This window comes from Hypomesus nipponensis, chromosome 5 (genome assembly GCF_054491055.1).
Source record: "Hypomesus nipponensis isolate SF chromosome 5, ASM5449105v1, whole genome shotgun sequence".
Taxonomy (NCBI): Eukaryota; Metazoa; Chordata; class Actinopteri; order Osmeriformes; family Osmeridae; genus Hypomesus; species Hypomesus nipponensis.
The window spans coordinates 10,367,465-10,383,674 of NC_140365.1; the positions used below are offsets into that span (position 1 = coordinate 10,367,465).

General features: G+C 49.2%; 1 protein-coding gene across 4 annotated transcripts; it reads left to right on the forward strand.

The window, feature by feature from the left end:
• The first annotated feature begins 8,063 nt into the window (after positions 1-8,063).
• LOC146288414 (dual specificity protein kinase CLK4-like) lies at positions 8,064-15,244 on the forward strand. Of its 4 annotated transcripts, none has more exons than XM_084697957.1 (13): positions 8,064-8,193; positions 9,018-9,178; positions 10,309-10,555; positions 11,273-11,363; positions 11,779-11,845; positions 12,003-12,119; positions 12,917-13,083; positions 13,517-13,611; positions 13,722-13,851; positions 13,978-14,060; positions 14,176-14,255; positions 14,522-14,612; positions 14,833-15,244. In XM_084697957.1, exons 2-13 carry the CDS (start codon positions 9,018-9,020, stop codon positions 14,980-14,982), a joined length of 1,479 nt encoding a protein of 492 aa, XP_084554083.1. In that variant the 5' UTR covers positions 8,064-8,193; the 3' UTR covers positions 14,983-15,244. The 4 variants fall into 4 exon arrangements, with proteins under 4 accessions (XP_084554083.1, XP_084554084.1, XP_084554082.1 ...); XM_084697956.1 differs by lacking the exon at positions 8,064-8,193 and adding an exon at positions 8,516-8,681 and having other exon boundaries at positions 8,791-9,178; XM_084697959.1 differs by lacking the exon at positions 8,064-8,193 and adding an exon at positions 9,674-9,729 and having other exon boundaries at positions 9,057-9,178.
• Positions 15,245-16,210: the final 966 nt, after the last annotated feature.

Here is a 16,210-nt window from a genome sequence, read left to right on the forward strand (position 1 = left end):
CAATTTTTTCTTCAGGTCGAATACAATTTCGATTACATTCTGGAATTATTTTGAATAAATTATTATTATTAATTTTCATTTTTCACTTTTATATTTTTACATACCGGTAGTTTCACATTTCATGTTTTCAGATTCAATTTTTTTATTTTTTACGGTTTCAAATCTTTTTCTTGAGTTTCAGGTTGGTTTTTTTCAGTTTCAGATTATTATTATTTTTTCAGATCTGTTTTTCAGTTTCAGACTTTTGGCGTAGGGGGCGTGGCTTCATCTCAGAGGCGGGAAATATGAGTGACAGCCTAACAAAGAAGGCAGTCAGTATGGCGTCCGCTCCGCTAAGGAATTTTTCTGTCATCAACACATACCACCAGGACATGTCTTACCTGTGCGCTGGCCCCAACGTGTTGCCTTGGCAGAGCAGACCCATGCCGACTGCCGAGTCTTCCGCCTCTTTAGGTGCGTTTGACTTCATGCAGCGCCGGCATCGCCTGCAGCCGCTTGGAGCCCGGCTGACTTGAAGCAGCCAATGGCATTCTCAGCTTCAAGGCAGCCGGCTGCAGCAGGTTGTCGGCGCCGCCAGTGCTGCATGAAGTCAAAGACACCTTTTGTTAGGCTGTCACTCATAATTCCCACCTCTGAGTTGAAACCACGCCCCCTACGCAAAAAAGAGTGCGGCTTGGGAAAATACGGCTTGTTTTCCGAAAAATTTGGTAGTTCCCACTTTGTTTCTATAACCGATTTCATTTTTCTAGGAAGGTTTTTACAAGAGTTGGAACACAGATTTGCTTCCATGACTGGGCAGAAAGTACCACAGATAATCTATAATCCTATGGGCAGCCTTCCCAGAAGAGTGGCAGCTGTTATGGTCACAAAAAGGGCACCAACTCTATTTGAATGCCATTGGTTTTGGAATGGGATGTCCAAAAAGCTCATACAGTTGTGATGTTCAAGCATCCACATACTTCTAGCCATGTAATGTCTGTGGGAATGTTTGTATTGAAAACTTAGGATGACAATGTGAATGTGTGCACGTGAGTGACAACGTGTTTTGTGTAAGTTTTCATTTGAGTGATGTGTGGCTGGTGTTACCTGTGAAAGGTATCCAGACCCCCTTGTTGAGGGTCTTCAGCCACTCCTCCCCCTGGCCACAGCTGTTGGACAAGAAGAAGTAGGATCCAGGACTGACCAGAACATCCCTGTTCCCACCTGGGGAAGGGAGGGAGGGAGAGAAAGGGGAGAGGGGTCAGGGAGAGTTGGGGAAGGGGAGAGAGAGCGGGAGAAAGGTAGAGAGGGAGGGAGGGAGGGAGGGAGGGAGGGAGGGAGGGAGGGAGGGAGGGAGGGAGGGAGGGAGGGAGGGAGGGAGGGAGGGAGGGAGGGAGGGAGGGAGGGAGGGAGGGAGGGAGGGAGGGAGGGAGGGAAAGGGGGGTTATGGAGGGTACGGGAAGAAGATGGAGAGAGGGGAGGGAGAGAAGGAGAGAGAGAGACTGAGAGAAGAAGTATCCTCAGCAATGAGAGTAAATAGACATATGCCTCTAGGCTCTATAATAGAGAACCAAACAAGGTCTGCATGCATTGGTATGGTTCACAGACTTGATTAGCCTGGAGATATATCTGTGCCTGTCATAGCAGCCAGGAGGTATTTGTGGTTCTGTGTGTGTGTGTGCGCACGCACGTGTGAGTTCTCAGAAATGACCATAACAGAGTCCAGACTCCCTCTGCTGGGCAAAACAGCCCGATACGACTGACACACAATCGTACACACACACTTACATGGCATACAGACACACACACAGGCATGCACATACACTCAACCACACCCACAAACAATCACACGTGGACAAACACACATCTTCTCTTTGAACGTGCTCTCTCTCTCTTTCGTTCCTCCTCACAAACACACCCGGACACAAACACCTGTCAATCTTAAAGCCCAGGCCCTTCCATGGGGGCTTGTCATGGAAGTCCGTGGAAACATCAGGGAACAATGAGGAAGACAGGGAACGTAACTCCGCAACTGATGTTAATGTAGTATAACTCCTCTGTCATGTGAGGGAGGTTGGTCACGGTCATGTCCTCCTTCGTGTGTGTGTGTGTGTGTGCGTGTGTGAGTTAGGCATCGGCTGGACACCAGCCCAGTGGGAATCTAAGCCCCATCTCATCTCCAAGCACTTTCAGGGTCCACCAAGGGGGAGACAACCTCATCGATTTTCATCATTTAATTAAAAAAGACACTCACGTCTGAGCCTTTTTTCCCTCCATTTTTTCCCCCCCTCCGGGGTTATTAATCATGTTATGGCTCACTTCCTGCAGCAATTAAACTATGCTCTCCACTCTCTTCCTCACAGTCCACACAAGAGGAAGAGAGAGAGAGAGAGAGAGAGAGAGAGAGAGAGAGAGAGAGACAGGGAGAGAGAGAGAGAGAGGGAGAGAAAAAGAAAGAAAGAGCGAGAGAGAGAGAAAGAGAGAGAGAGAGAGAGAGAGAGAGAGGGTTATTAATAATTTGAGTAGAGGCATTTTTTGTCAGCACCTGCCAGAGTTGTAAAAACAGTCTAGATAATTAGCTTATCCGTAGCTACACTCTGTCAGTGTCCAGTCTTTACATTAGGGACAGTGCGATAGGCCGATCCTGTGGCTGTTCTCCACTGTGGTCTCGGGCCCGCACAGGAGAACAGCCTTCTTTACCGACAGCATCTGCTGCAGCCTGTCAACCCAATTGGATGAAACAGTGTCTGTCCGACTGGTTCTCCGACGACCTCGTTCTCCCTTTTTTCCCTCTCCTGTCCTCTCCTCTGCTCTCTTTTTTTTCTGCGTTCATTATTTGGAGTGCCCCCCACCCCCACCCCCAACCCCACCCCCACCCCCTGTCCGTCATGCGTCAAGTTGCCGGTGTAAATCACATGATTCGTTAGCACAGCCTTTGATCTCCTCACCCTCCCTTCCTCTCTCCCTTTATCCCACCCCTGCCCCCTTCCCCATCGCTTATTCCAATCCCCCCTCATCCCACCTACAAACCCCGGTTGACCCGTCACATCCTAACCAGACACTCGTCTCCATCCTGACCCCTTCCCCCCCCCCCAAACACATCCCCTACACCCCTCACACCCTCCTGTCACCCCTCTAATATAGTCATCATGCGCTGATGTCATTCAAGGGCACCATGACACATCCTAATCCATTACACTACGTCCTAATCCCCTGGAGACCCCTCAAAGCTTGTTCTGTGCGTGTCGGGGAGGGAACGAGCGGTGCATGAATACATGTGTGTGTCTGTCTGCATGCACATGACAGGTCTGCTGATGTGTGTGTGTGTGTGTGTGTGTGTGTGTGTGTGTGAGTGAGAGAGGGAGAGAGAGAGACATTTTCGTATGACCCACTAACCCCGAGATGTGATCTAACTCTTTTGTGCTGCCTTCTTTGTGTCCCCACTAGCCCATACAGTTACAGGATCAATCCAGCACAGTCCTCAATGTTCTGGATGCACAGGAAACTTCCATCACACTCGTGTAGGGAACTCTGAACAGGATCTTCTGTCTGGAGGACCACGGAAAACACTAGTGCACAAAGCATCTGGTTCATCACTCATGATTTAAATGATGTTGGAGATGTTGGAGATGGTTCTAAAGTTTCAGTAGCCACTGCTACTAACTTGTTCTAGCGATTCAAAAACGCTTATAGGCCCTTTGTGGACAGTGAAATTGATGTTGACTGATGCTGGGGTTGCTCGAACATGTCCAAGGTTGAGTCTCTCTAAAGATGCCGATGGTATTGGAGAAGAGGATGATGATGATACTGATGATGAGAATCATAACTACGATCGTGAGGATCATGACAACGAGGGAATTGCTGATGAGTCATTGCTGATGATGCTGAGGACGAAGGTCCCGCCGCGGATGAGGAAGATGGCTGGTTGGTCAACCTCGGGCTCCAGCACTCACCTTTCTGTGCTGCTCCGTCGTACTTCCAGGACTTGAAGCAGGTGAGCCCCATACTGCAGGTGCGTGGGTCCAGCTCCAGAGATCTCCCCTACCAGCCCAGCCTAGCCTAGCCAACTCTCTCCTCCAGTAGCCACACTCAGATCGTCCATGGGAGCCATCCAAGTGGGAATTGGCGTGGATTCACACTCCTCTACTTCCTGTTGACGGACGTCCTCCCCCCTGCTCCTACCATCCTGTTGCCGTCGACTCTCCGGGTGAAGACGTCCTTGTGGAACCAACGTCGGCTGTCCCAGCTCATTCTCCTTCTCCGCTCTTTCGCTCGCTCACTTTAACCGTCCCGTCCCCTCTCTCTCTCTCTCTCTCTCTCTCTCTCTCTCTCTGTCTCTCTCTCTGCCTCTCGCTCAGTTTTTGAATCTTGTCCCCCCCCTTTTCCGTTCTCCTCACCTTCCTCACTCTGCCATCTCCCACTCCTTCTGTCTCCTTCCCTCGTTCATGTCCGTTACTCCCAAACCCCCTCCTCCCCCCGCCGCCTCATTAAAACCCCCCCGTCCCATAAGAGTTGTGGTGTGTGCGTATGGGGGGTGGGGGGGTGGGGGGGGTAGTCAGACGTACAGTTGGGGGGGGGGTTGTAGGGAAGGGGGGCTCTGCAGCAGACGAGATCCTGCTCGGCCGCACACATACGGAGCCAAAACGTGGCCTCAGCATCCCTTCCTCCTCCTCTCCCCCTCGCCTCTCCTCATCCGTCTCTCTCCCTTCTCCTCCGCCAGCTGTGATTACTTCTGCACCGAGTCGCTGGGCAGAGGCAATTTCCCTAATGTACCTTCCCCCCCCCCCCCCACCCCACTCCCCTCGACCTCCCCCACCCCCCAGACCCCCACCACCCCCCCTCTCCACTCCTTGCATTTAGTATAATAGCCATCGACGTGACTCTCCCTCACATACACACACACACATGCGCACGATGACTGAGGAGGCAGTAAAGAGGAGAACAGACAGCCAGCGCGTTCAACTTTTGAACCGTCGTCCATTATGTTATAAGGAGTCTCTCTCTCTCTCTCACTCTCTCTCTCCCTCCCCCCCCCCCCATCCACACCACACACACACACCCCACCATCGCGGTAGATTTACAGTCCTTGCCTGGCAGATTCTCAGGGAATTATCGATCCGGAGAAGGGAGAAGAGAGCTTGACTTGGGTTTTGGTGGCGTGGCGAGTGCTTCTGCACAGTGGAGGCAGAGGCCGGCACCTCCAGGTGCTCCTCTACCTGAGGTTAGTCCTGGGCCAGAGGGACTTGGGCCGGCCCACACCAGACTGGGCATGTCATTAGATGCGAGTGGCACCCGGAAAACCACCATTTTAGACGGTGATGACACCTGTGTTTGACTGGGTCGTAGGAGGAGTGTTTTTCTGGGTTCGTGCGATGTGCCGCACATGATCCCAGTTATCAGGCAGGATGTGTTCCTTCTCTGTAGGTCCAGGCCTGGTACAAACCTCTACAGAGGGAGAGCCTTTCTCTCCCACGCTTCTGGGTGATATAAGAGGGATTCCGGTTTCTGCTTTGGTTACAACATGGGACAATTCCAATTACCACTGAGAGCTTTCACCTCCTGCTGTGTCAATAAACCCAAGAGAACCCGATACACTCTTCATCAAGGGGGTTTGTGTGTGTGTGTGTGTGTGTCTGTGTGTGTGTGTGTGTGAGGATGCTCTTCAGAAAATGAAACCAGTCAATCTTCCCTGACCCCCTCACTCCCGCCCCACTCCAAAACCACCTACTCTCTCAGTGTCACACATGCTCACATAAGCACATACACACATTCTTCATTCTCTCTGTGTTTTGCCGCTCGACCTTTCACTATAATAAACTAGCAGCACCTACTGGTTTCATTTTCATTTTTCATCAGCCTGCATTAAGGTCTTTATCCCTAATCTCCCTGCGCTCCAGCTTAGTCCAGTCCATCTCACCACGCTTGGAGAGTTAGTGGTCAACTGGGGGATTTACTTTATGACAGATGCATTGATTGGATTTAGCTCACTGTCTGATGCACTTACTGTCAAACGTTAAAACCTCAATATAACCTCTGGATGAGTGTATCTGCTTTTCGCCATCTCATATATCTTGATCTTTGAGATTTGTCTGATTGCGACGTGGTCCATCTGTTTTCCCGCAATTTTCCTCTAGAGGGCAGCATCACACTTTTCTGGCTGAACCTTGGTGTACGGTGTACTAAGCTAAAGTGGCTCATGCTGGTTGTGGTCGTTTTTATCCAGTTGTTTTTTCTTTCCTTGGTCAGGATTAGGCTGATACTGGATGTGTGCTTTGTGGAATCAAATGACTGTACCTGTTGTGTTTTTTCAAGCTATTCTACCTCCTGCTGACAGACAAGACAAGTCAGTTGATGGAAGTTTATGGTCCACTTCATCATTACTGACTCTCAATACTGAAGACATATGCTGAGTTTGAGAATCATACGTCTCCCTCAATAAAGAAACAACAATTTGTCAATTAAAAACCTAATTTAATTTGTGATAGACAGTAGCCAGGTGGGTGGTGGTTGTCTGTTAACCCACTCAACAACACAATAAAAGCATTGCTTAACGGGGTAGTCTGCACAAGGCTGTCGGACAGCAATCTAACAAATCATTTAAACGTTACTTGCCTTCAAATAATGACACCTTGTTTACTTGAAACCAGCTTTGTTGACAGACTTTGTGTCTTTCTTCGCAAAGGCCACATTTAATGGCAAACTTATTTATAAAATAGAGGGCTAATGTTAGCTAAAGCAGTGGTCATAAACATTCGAGTCTTGCATGTCCGAGAATTGACGATGCCTTCAGCAGAGTCGGGTCAGGGCAGGGCATTAGTTTGTGTCAACACCATCTGGAATCTTAAACTCTCAAACTCTTAAACTTTTTTTTTTCAATTCTACTACCCATATGTCACCATGGGTCATGTGTTTGGGTGAACAATATTCAATATTCTCCAGTTTCATACATGTACGTTTGTCCATACGATACGCAAACGGCATTGTTCACATACTGCACTGCTCACTTAACATCTAAATAGACATTCAGAAAGCAATGTCCACTAGAAGTCAGGTCAGTGAGCAGGTGTTTACGGGTAGTGCAGGCGTGTGGATAGCAGAATTTGGGGCATGCATTCTGGTGAGGCTGATTGATTGTGTAACAGCTTACACAGCAGAGAGGGTGGACATTATGGTGAGGTTGAGGTGGCTGGAGGAGGGGGTGAGGCCCCTATGGGTGGTGATGTGTTCAGAATCGGCTGCTGCCCTTCGTAGTACAAAGATGGGTGAGTCACACAGAAGTGACCTGTTGGTGGAATTGATGGTGGTGGTGTTGATTTTGGAGAGGGTAGAGGTGGGTAGATTTCTTAAAAACACAGTAGTGGAATATGGTGTACTGTACGGTATTGGCCCTGACTGAACACACTCTCCTGCACAGTATGATGGTGGTGTATACACCTTTAAGTTGGCTGTGATCCATCAATCAAAGAAGAAGAAAATGAATGCAGGATATGTGCGGTGCTGATGTTCTTGTGGCTCAAATACATGAGGTCATACACACACACACACGCTGTATGTACTATTTAATCTGCAATGGGCCTACTGTTATAGTCAAAAATTGACACTGAAATCCCACTGGCATTAACTGGTCTTTGAGTGGAACGGTGAAAATGGGCTTCAAGAACCTCCAACTTCACGAAGGTGCTTCAAGGTGGTTAATTTCAATTTACTTTTGTTTTGAAGTTACTGCTGATAACCCCCTATTTTCTGTCAAAAACAGTAATTAACACTCAACAATTGAGACATAAGATCAGCAACGAGTCAAAGCAAGTATTACACCCTCAAAAAACAGTTTGTACTCAGTTTTGACCTTTGGCCAGTGACTGCCCTTTGACTGGGAGGGGCAAAATGGTCTCCAATTCAGTGTTGGAAAACAATGTTTTAAAATGTATAAATATATTTCTGTTTCAATAAAATTAAACTGTGTTATACTTGTATTATTGTAATCTTTTACATTGGCTAAAAGACAATTTACTTATAAACTCAACTTTCCGTGCATCTGCCAACAGTGTCGTGAAAACACATCTTGCCTTTGTTCCTGAACGGCAGTCGCCATTTTGCTCGTTGGCGTCGTAAACATAACGAGCTAGCAATCTAGCAGAGCAAGCTGACTTCAAATATCATCTATCTGGAGAGTACAGTGTCTTATTACAGAACCTGAAATAACTAGTTGTTAAGGTGGGGATATTTTTATATTTAAGAGAGAAATTTAATCGCTCTACGTTACGTCGAACTCGCTCGCCGCCTTAACAACACACCGTACACTGTACGGTACAGTAACATTGCCCAGCTAGCATAGATTTGACGTCGCCATTGACATTGTATTGGCTACAGCTTCGCTACTGTATGTAGCTAGCCAGCCCGACGATGACTAGCTCAGAAGGCTACAGAGTACTTACTAGCAAGTCAGCTAACCAGCGACTCCAGTGTTTTGTCTATTTGCTTTTTGCCACACTATAGCATTATCTGCTTCAAACTCCCAATACCACGCAAGCAACAGCTTGGCTACTAGCTACATACTTAGCCAATGTGACTTCCTATCTTAACTAAATGTTTGCGACATCACGTAGTTTAGCTAGCTAGGCTTAGGGCTATATTGTTTTGTTAGTAGTTCAGGCAGGGACACGCCTTGAGACAAGCTATTGATTTACTGGAGCGACCTGGCGGTGACTATAGCTTTTCCATGGGTCAACATTTATTGAGTATAAGTTGCTAAAATGTACTCTATTAAATTCAATCACACGTAATTGAATAGCCTTTTGGCTGTGTCCACAGCGGTGTTTACGCTCACATCTAAGAGGGTGTCAATCTCTATGACAGACGAGCCATCTTCTCACTAAGGAAATAGGAACTCCTCTATCCGAGGCTTGGGGCACGGCCACCCTTCGTTGCAGCTGGCTTCGTGTCAACAGCGTAGCTATATCTATAGGAATGTTTGGGGATAAACTTTCTGCATCGTAACATTTTATTACATTCAATGTGTGGGACTCCTTGTTTGGCAGATGCGGCGGTCGAAGCGGCTACGCTCGCCCGATGCCTGGGTCCAGGAATACAGCTGGGAGGAGAAGGTGGAGGTTCGCAAACGCCTGCGGCGAAGCTCCCAAAGCGGTGACAGAGACAAGAAACCCCTCAGGCAGTATCACCACTTCAAAACGTACGAAAGGTAAAGTGTGTTTTGCTCAACAAGCCAATAGCATGTTTTTGTGATGTTATTCTGTGTGGTGTACAGGCTGGTGAAGTGGACAGAAAACAAATGTGTTGCTACGTTACATCAATGTTCAACTCAACATAGAATGTCTGGTGGACTTTGTCAAAGTCTGTGAATTAATTGTGTTGTGAAGGAACATTGCGTTAATCATTTAGCAGATACTTTTGTCCACAGTGAAGTATAAGTAGTTCCATTCGAAAGTACTGCAATGTAACTGCATCTCAGCTACCAAATTATATAAGAAGTGATTGGTGATCTTTCAAATGTTTGGCAAATATTTATTTGAAGCTTCTTTCCAGCTGTGTGCACTAACGGGCCTTTGTAAGGTCCCAGTATTGTGTGATCCCCAGGATTGTGTCATTTTCCGAGTCATCCACACATGCAACAAGACACATTTAACACGCACAGCAATAACATCATAATTCCTGCTATAATTGTTTGCTGCCTCAGGACAAATGGAACACGATGTCATCTCCACTGCTTTCCTGTGAAGGATTGAATCTTAAGTGAGTGGCAAGAGTACGCTGTGAGGTAGTGGGACATTCTGTGGATGGATTTACTACTAAAACATTGACAGGTGCAGGCATCCCAGTCAGGCATGTTGTGAGAGGAGAGCGTCGACCAGGCCCAGCGTAGGCCCCCCGCACTAAGGGAGACCCCTTCTGGAAGACACCCGATGCCCATGGTGCCTCAGAGGGGAACACACAAAGTGCCACCAGGCATTCGTGCTGAAAGGGGCCGATGAGGAACTGAGTAACTTCTGCCACCAGCGTGTCACCACCCCCCGACCCCGTCTTGATCCTGCATCCTCTGGGTTGACCCTAGCGGCGCTCCCCTCGTCAGTACTGGCGCCTGCAGCGGGTGGCTGGGTCACAGCATGTCTGTTTGCAGGGTGATATGGTAGAGCTATGTCGAGCAGAGTCTGATGCTTGTCTCGATTACCCGTGGTTATTTAAAAGCTGTGATATCGAGCCACGGTTCTGCGCGCGCGTGTGTGGGTGCATTTCCTGTTGCGTAAATCGCCTGTATGTACGTTCTTGGATTGTTGCGTGCGCGAACCAGCCCCTCCTCCCCCGTGTCCGCAGGTGTCGTGTGGACCCCGGGAGGCTGGAGGGCAGGGACCAGCGGGCCAAGGAGCCCAACGGGGCCCCCACAAGCCAGGGGGCCCACAGCGACCCCCAGGGGGACCCGGCCAGGGCCGAACCGGCCAGGGACGAGAAGAACAGGGAGTGGCATCATTACAGCAAGTCGTCAGCGCGCAGCGGCCGGAGCCACAGGAGCAGCCACACTCGCCACCGGTCCAGACGCCACAGCCGGACTCAGTCGGACTCGGTATGCCCCCCCACCCCCCCACTCCTCCTCCTGCTCCCTCTCCAGCTGCACTGCCTGCTCCGTCCCTAGGTGCTAGGATGTAGGACTGCTCTAGGCAGTAGGACAACTATCATCTTCGGTTGTTGGCGTATTGTGAACAGCTTCATAATTTCATTTGTAACCTTACCAAAGAACATATTATCTCATTTTAAATAGCTTTATAGTTTGACCCAAAGTAAGAATTGGGCTTTTCGTGATTGAATGGACAGGTTTTGGACCTGTGTCATTTAGCTGAGCCATCAGAACCCAGGATGATGTAATTGTCACTCTAATATGATGTCACTACTTCTTCTCTCGTTTAAAAACAAACAACAAACTTCCTGTATTGTTTCATGTCTGAAAATGTTGTCGCCATGTTTTTCTTCTGTAACACACACCATGTGGTGCCACGCTGTGCGTTTCTCGGGATGCGTTTGAATTGTCTGCTGCTGCCGCCGCCGCTGTGGCCCCGCCCTTCCCTGGGGGGCGTCCCACCTGCACGCCGGCGAAAACCCTCCTCCCCCTCTCCGCCGACGCACCCTCCCGGGACGACGACACGCCTCCTCCTCCCGTCCCTGGTCCCCGGCGGCTTGTCGATGACGATGACGGCGCCCGTTGCCGCCCCCCCCCCCTCCTCCGCGCCTGCCCCGTTCGGCGGCCCCCCCCCCTTCTCGCTGCCACCCCCCTCCGTACTTCCAGAGGAACCAGAGAAGGAAAAAGTCCCGGAGTTTTGAGGATGACGAGGAGGGTCACCTGATCTATCACAATGGACTCGTACTGAAAGCAAGATGTACAGCACTCCCACCTCTTCTCCTCTCTGTCTCTGTATATAACCCTTCTCGTTTCATGTTTCACCAGAGTGTAGGCTAGCTTTGGGGCGTTACGGGGGGGGGGGGGGGGAGAGAGGAGAGAGGTCCCCTCTTTAGTGAACTGTATGTTGTCAAACGGTGGAGTTTTCAACGCTCTCTGTTTGACTCCATCTGTCGAGTTCCTCAGACGAGGCCAGGTCAGCGAGATCAGCTAGTCTAGCTCGCGAGATCAGCTAGTTGTCTAGTTTCAGGATTGACTAAAACCAACGTTAACCTGTGTGTGTGTGTGCGTGTGTGTGTGTATCTTGCTACATCAAGGCGACAGCTAGTCTAGTCAGGCTGCATGTTCAGCGGCTCCATTCGGCCGTGCTGACCGTGTGCTCTCGCCCTCCGCAGACGAGATCGTGTCCACGCTCGGAGAAGGAGCCTTTGGGAAGGTGGTGGAGTGCAAAGACATGATGAAGTGAGCGACAGCACCAGTGCCCACACCGGAACATTCCGATTGTTTCTCACTGACCCTAAAAATGGGACTCTTGCCATCGTAAAATGCCTCCATGTCCCTGTGTTGTCCCTGTGTTGTCCCCGTCTCCTTGTTCGTTGGCGACCACCCCCTGTTCCAGAGACGAGTACCGCGTGGCGCTGAAAATCATAAAGAACATTGACCGCTACCGCGAGGCGGCCATGTCGGAGGTGGAAGTCCTGGAGGAGATGAACTCGCTGGACAACGAAGGCAGATTGTGAGTCGACCGAGGCTTCACCAAACCGACACTTAACACCTGATGATAGTAATAATAATAAGTGACATTTTTAATAGGGCCTTTCCCGAACTCAAGGACACTTTTCAATAGTAATACCGTACAAAAACATGGACAAACACGAAAAGTAAAAAGCATCATGCAACCAAACACAGCAAATGAAACATGACACCGAGAAAATACATAGCAACAGATTAGGACCGATGAAATTGAGAAAACGGATACGTTTTGAATTGAGATGGATGTGATGCTGCGAAGAGACTGGGGGAGTGAGTTCCAAATTTTGGGAACAGTTACACCGAAACGCCTCTAGGGACAGAGAGTCCAAGCCCAGAGGACCTGAGAGAGCGAGTCGGGTTGAAGGGGAGAAGCAGTTCACTGACGTAGACGGGTGCCAAAACCGTGTAGTGCCTTTAAATGTTGGGTCAGATGGCTGAGCGGTTAGGGAATCGGGCTATTAATCAGAAGGTTGGCGGTTTGATTCTTTGCCGTGCTAAATGACGTTATTGGGCAAGGCGCTTCACCCTCCCGGATAAGAGCGTCTGCTAAATGACTAAATGTAATGTCCGCTACATGTCAACGTTAGCACGGTTATCTTGTATGTGCTTGTATATGCCTACAAGAAAAACCGGTAGCCAGTGGAGTACAGACGTGATGGGAGTAATGTGAGTTGACATCCAGCGCTCACCTGAGAGCAACAAGCCAAGTCAACTGTCACGGATTGAACCAGCCTCTCCCCTCTCTCTCTCTCTCGCTCTCTCGCTCTCCTCTTCCCCCAGCGCGTGCGTGCGTATGCTGGACTGGTTCGACTACCACGGTCACGTCTGCATCGTGTTCGAGCTGCTCGGCCTGAGCACCTTCGACTTCATCAAGGAGAACGGATTCCTGCCCTTCTCCGTCCACCAGATCCGTCACATGGCCTACCAGATCATCCGAGCCGTCTGCTGTGAGCTCCGCCCCCCCCTCCCTTTCTTCTCGCACATGCTGCCATGTGGACACGTGATTCGATTTTAGCGGTGTTATTTTCATCTTTATTTTGCCCGGTCCACTTGCCCTTGTTCTTTTGTTTCCGTGCGAGTACCCGAGCCAAATTCCTTGAATGTGTGTATACTTTGCCAATAATGCTGGTTCTGGTTCTGATGCTAACGTCACCACGCAAAACTACAAAGCCCCAGATCAATACCTGATGTCTATTCAGGAAACAAGTGGCTGATTTTCTCGTAGGAGCCTTCTCTCAAAATACATATGGTTACATATCTATGTATGTTCTGTTGTCTTTAGCTATTTGGGGGAGTTGGACCCCTAGGTTAGTTCTGGCAGCAAATGTGGTGTACTTGACGAGCTGAAAGTCACACTGCGTTTCATTGGGTGTGTTCCAGTCCTCCATAGGAACAAGCTGACCCACACTGACCTGAAGCCCGAGAATATCCTGTTTGTCAGATCGGACTACGACATCAAGTACAACTCCAAAATGGTCAGTTGTATTGCGACATGTACACCAAAGATTGTGCGCTATGTGGTGGTGTGTGTTCCTAACGTGTTACCCATGGCACGTGTGTGTGTGTGTGCGTGTGCGCGTTCCAGAAGCGCGACGAGAGGACGTTGAAGTGTTTGGACGTGAAGGTGGTGGACTTCGGCAACGCCACGTTCGACCACGAGCACCACACCTCGGTGGTCTCCACGAGGCACTACCGCGCGCCAGAGGTCATCCTGGGTGTGTACACACTCAATATCTCTCTCACACGCACACAAAAACTCTCCGAAGGTGGGTCTAAGGGTATATATGCATTTTCTTTCACACGTGTATATGTGTTGAAGTGTTTGGTGTTCCCCTGCTCAGAGCTGGGCTGGAACCAGGCGTGCGACGTGTGGAGCCTGGGCTGCATCCTGATCGAGTACTACCTGGGGCTCACCCTCTTCCAGGTACCCAGGGGACCATACAGACATTACAGCTCATTACCCCTCGCCTCACAACTGTATGAGCGGCAACACCCTTTCGGTCCAATGTGGACTGACCCTTCTCTCCGCTGCGTTTCAGACCCACGACAGCAAGGAGCACCTGGCCATGATGGAAAGGGTTCTGGGCCCCATACCGGCCCACCTGCTACAGAAAACCAAGTAGGTCCTCAGTTCCTGGGCCCCATGTGTAAACCGTAGGCAATGGTCATGCAGGGGGAGCATTCGGGTTGACCTTCTGAAATAGCCTCGTCGTGCTCCCCACGTCATGTGTTCTGTTCCAAGACTGCCAAATGGGATCTCGGAGGTGTTGAATTCCCCCAATGAGGGTCATAGGCTCCCCGGTAGTTGCTGTTTGGTTGGCGCTCTGCCTTGGAAGCCCTTTGGGAGGGGCCGGTTTGAATGACGTTTCCATTTTACGTCTCCAGAAAGCGCCGCTACGTGCATCACGAGCGTCTGGACTGGGACGAGCACAGCTCCTCAGGACGATACGTGCGGAAGCACTGCAAACCCCTCAAGGTACAAACCATTTCTTTCTCCCTTTCGATCGCTCCTCAGAAATTTGAATCCCGCCGTTTAAAATTGGTCCGTTCTGAGAAGAGTCAAGGGGGAAATGGCCCTCTTCGCCGTATGCGAACGCCAAACCAGGTGCAGCGAGCCAACTGGCTCAGCCTTTGTCTGCTGTGTAGATCCACGTAAACTGTTTGGGTGTTAACCCCCCGGTTCCCCCCCCCCCCAGCAATACATGTTGTCGAAGAGCTGGGACGACGAGCAGCTGTTCGACCTCATCCACGGGATGATGGAGTACGACGTGTCCAGACGTCTCACCCTGGAGGAGGCCATCTGGCACCCCTTCTTCGATCCTCTGAGGAAAGACCGTCGGAAATGACCCCGGCGTGCGTGCTTGCGCGCCGTTGCAGAGAGGGAACCAAGGCGTACACGCGTACGCGGACACACGCTGCGATTTCTGCTCTCCAAAGGAGATTCGTATAGACTGCATCAGTCCTCCTACGAGATTACCTGTCTGTTGACTTGCGGCTGTGTGTGTGTGTGACTGTTTTCTAAGCTTCTATTTATGTACTTATTTTCTTTTTGATGATTGCTGTTTTGATGATTTGTGATTGTTTAATAAACCTGTTCCTGTTCTCAAACTTGATCAAAGAAGTGGCATGCTTTCTATCCATGACAAAACCCTATAACAACCATGAAGTCTCCATAAAAATAAATCTATCTGGTTGATACAAGCCAATTTACCTGGGTAGACTCATTTGATTAAGTTTGGTAAACACTTCATAATGTTTGAGGATGTAGATAAGTGATTGTAATGGTATTTTTCAGCCAGGTGATGGCAACAATGACCCAAACTGACTAGATTCGGACAAGGATGCAGTAGGAGCTAGGGCATGGAGATTGACCTATTCATGTCTTAGTGATCGATTGGCGAATCATTCGCTTGACAGTGATAATGTGTTAATGTACTTCCTATGGAAGTATGCGATGGCCAACATTTTTTTCTTATCCGTGAGTAAGTCGAACGCTTAGAATATCATTCACGTTTACAAGATGGGAGAGGGTGCTTGATATAACGTTAAGTATATTAGCCTACTCTTGCACCGTAAATTAACTGGGGAGGCTACTTTCTCTTTAGAAGTGTACATTATCGCCATCCTGTGTGGGACTGGCTGGTCTGTCCTGACTGCGCGTAACCAATCACCACAGTCGTGCAGCTGTCGCAAGCCAACTTGTGAATGTCTTTCGAAGATGCTCGGCTATGAAACGGTCATTCTACTGATGACTCGACTACTTTAACAAAGTCACTATCTGACATCAGAAGCTCTAACCGCGGCAAAGCAGCAACAGAAATTATATTAAAAGTTTTTAAACCATTTTGCCGTCTTCAAAATGGGAAGTCCATCAAACTCAGAGGAAAAAACGACGAAGTCGAAAACAGATACATTTAAAACTAAACACTGTAAGGGCAGTTTGCCCACGGTGTTGTTTATTGTGTTGTGGGTATGTTCCGTGGTATTTTGTTTACTGGTTAACTTCAAAACGTCTCACCTGGAATACAGAGTGCTCAAGCTGGAAACTGAGAAAACTGCTCCGCAGCATCCCGA

Excerpts from the sequence above, each read along its gene's own strand:
- LOC146288414 (XM_084697957.1), top strand. The coding sequence starts at position 9,018 with ATGCGGCGGTCGAAGCGGCTACGCTCGCCCGATGCCTGGGTCCAGGAA. Across the intron at positions 11,846-12,002 it reads GAGTGCAAAGACATGATGAA|AGACGAGTACCGCGTGGCGC; the intron begins GTGAGCGACAGC and ends CCCCTGTTCCAG. Across the intron at positions 12,120-12,916 it reads CTGGACAACGAAGGCAGATT|CGCGTGCGTGCGTATGCTGG; the intron begins GTGAGTCGACCG and ends CTCTTCCCCCAG.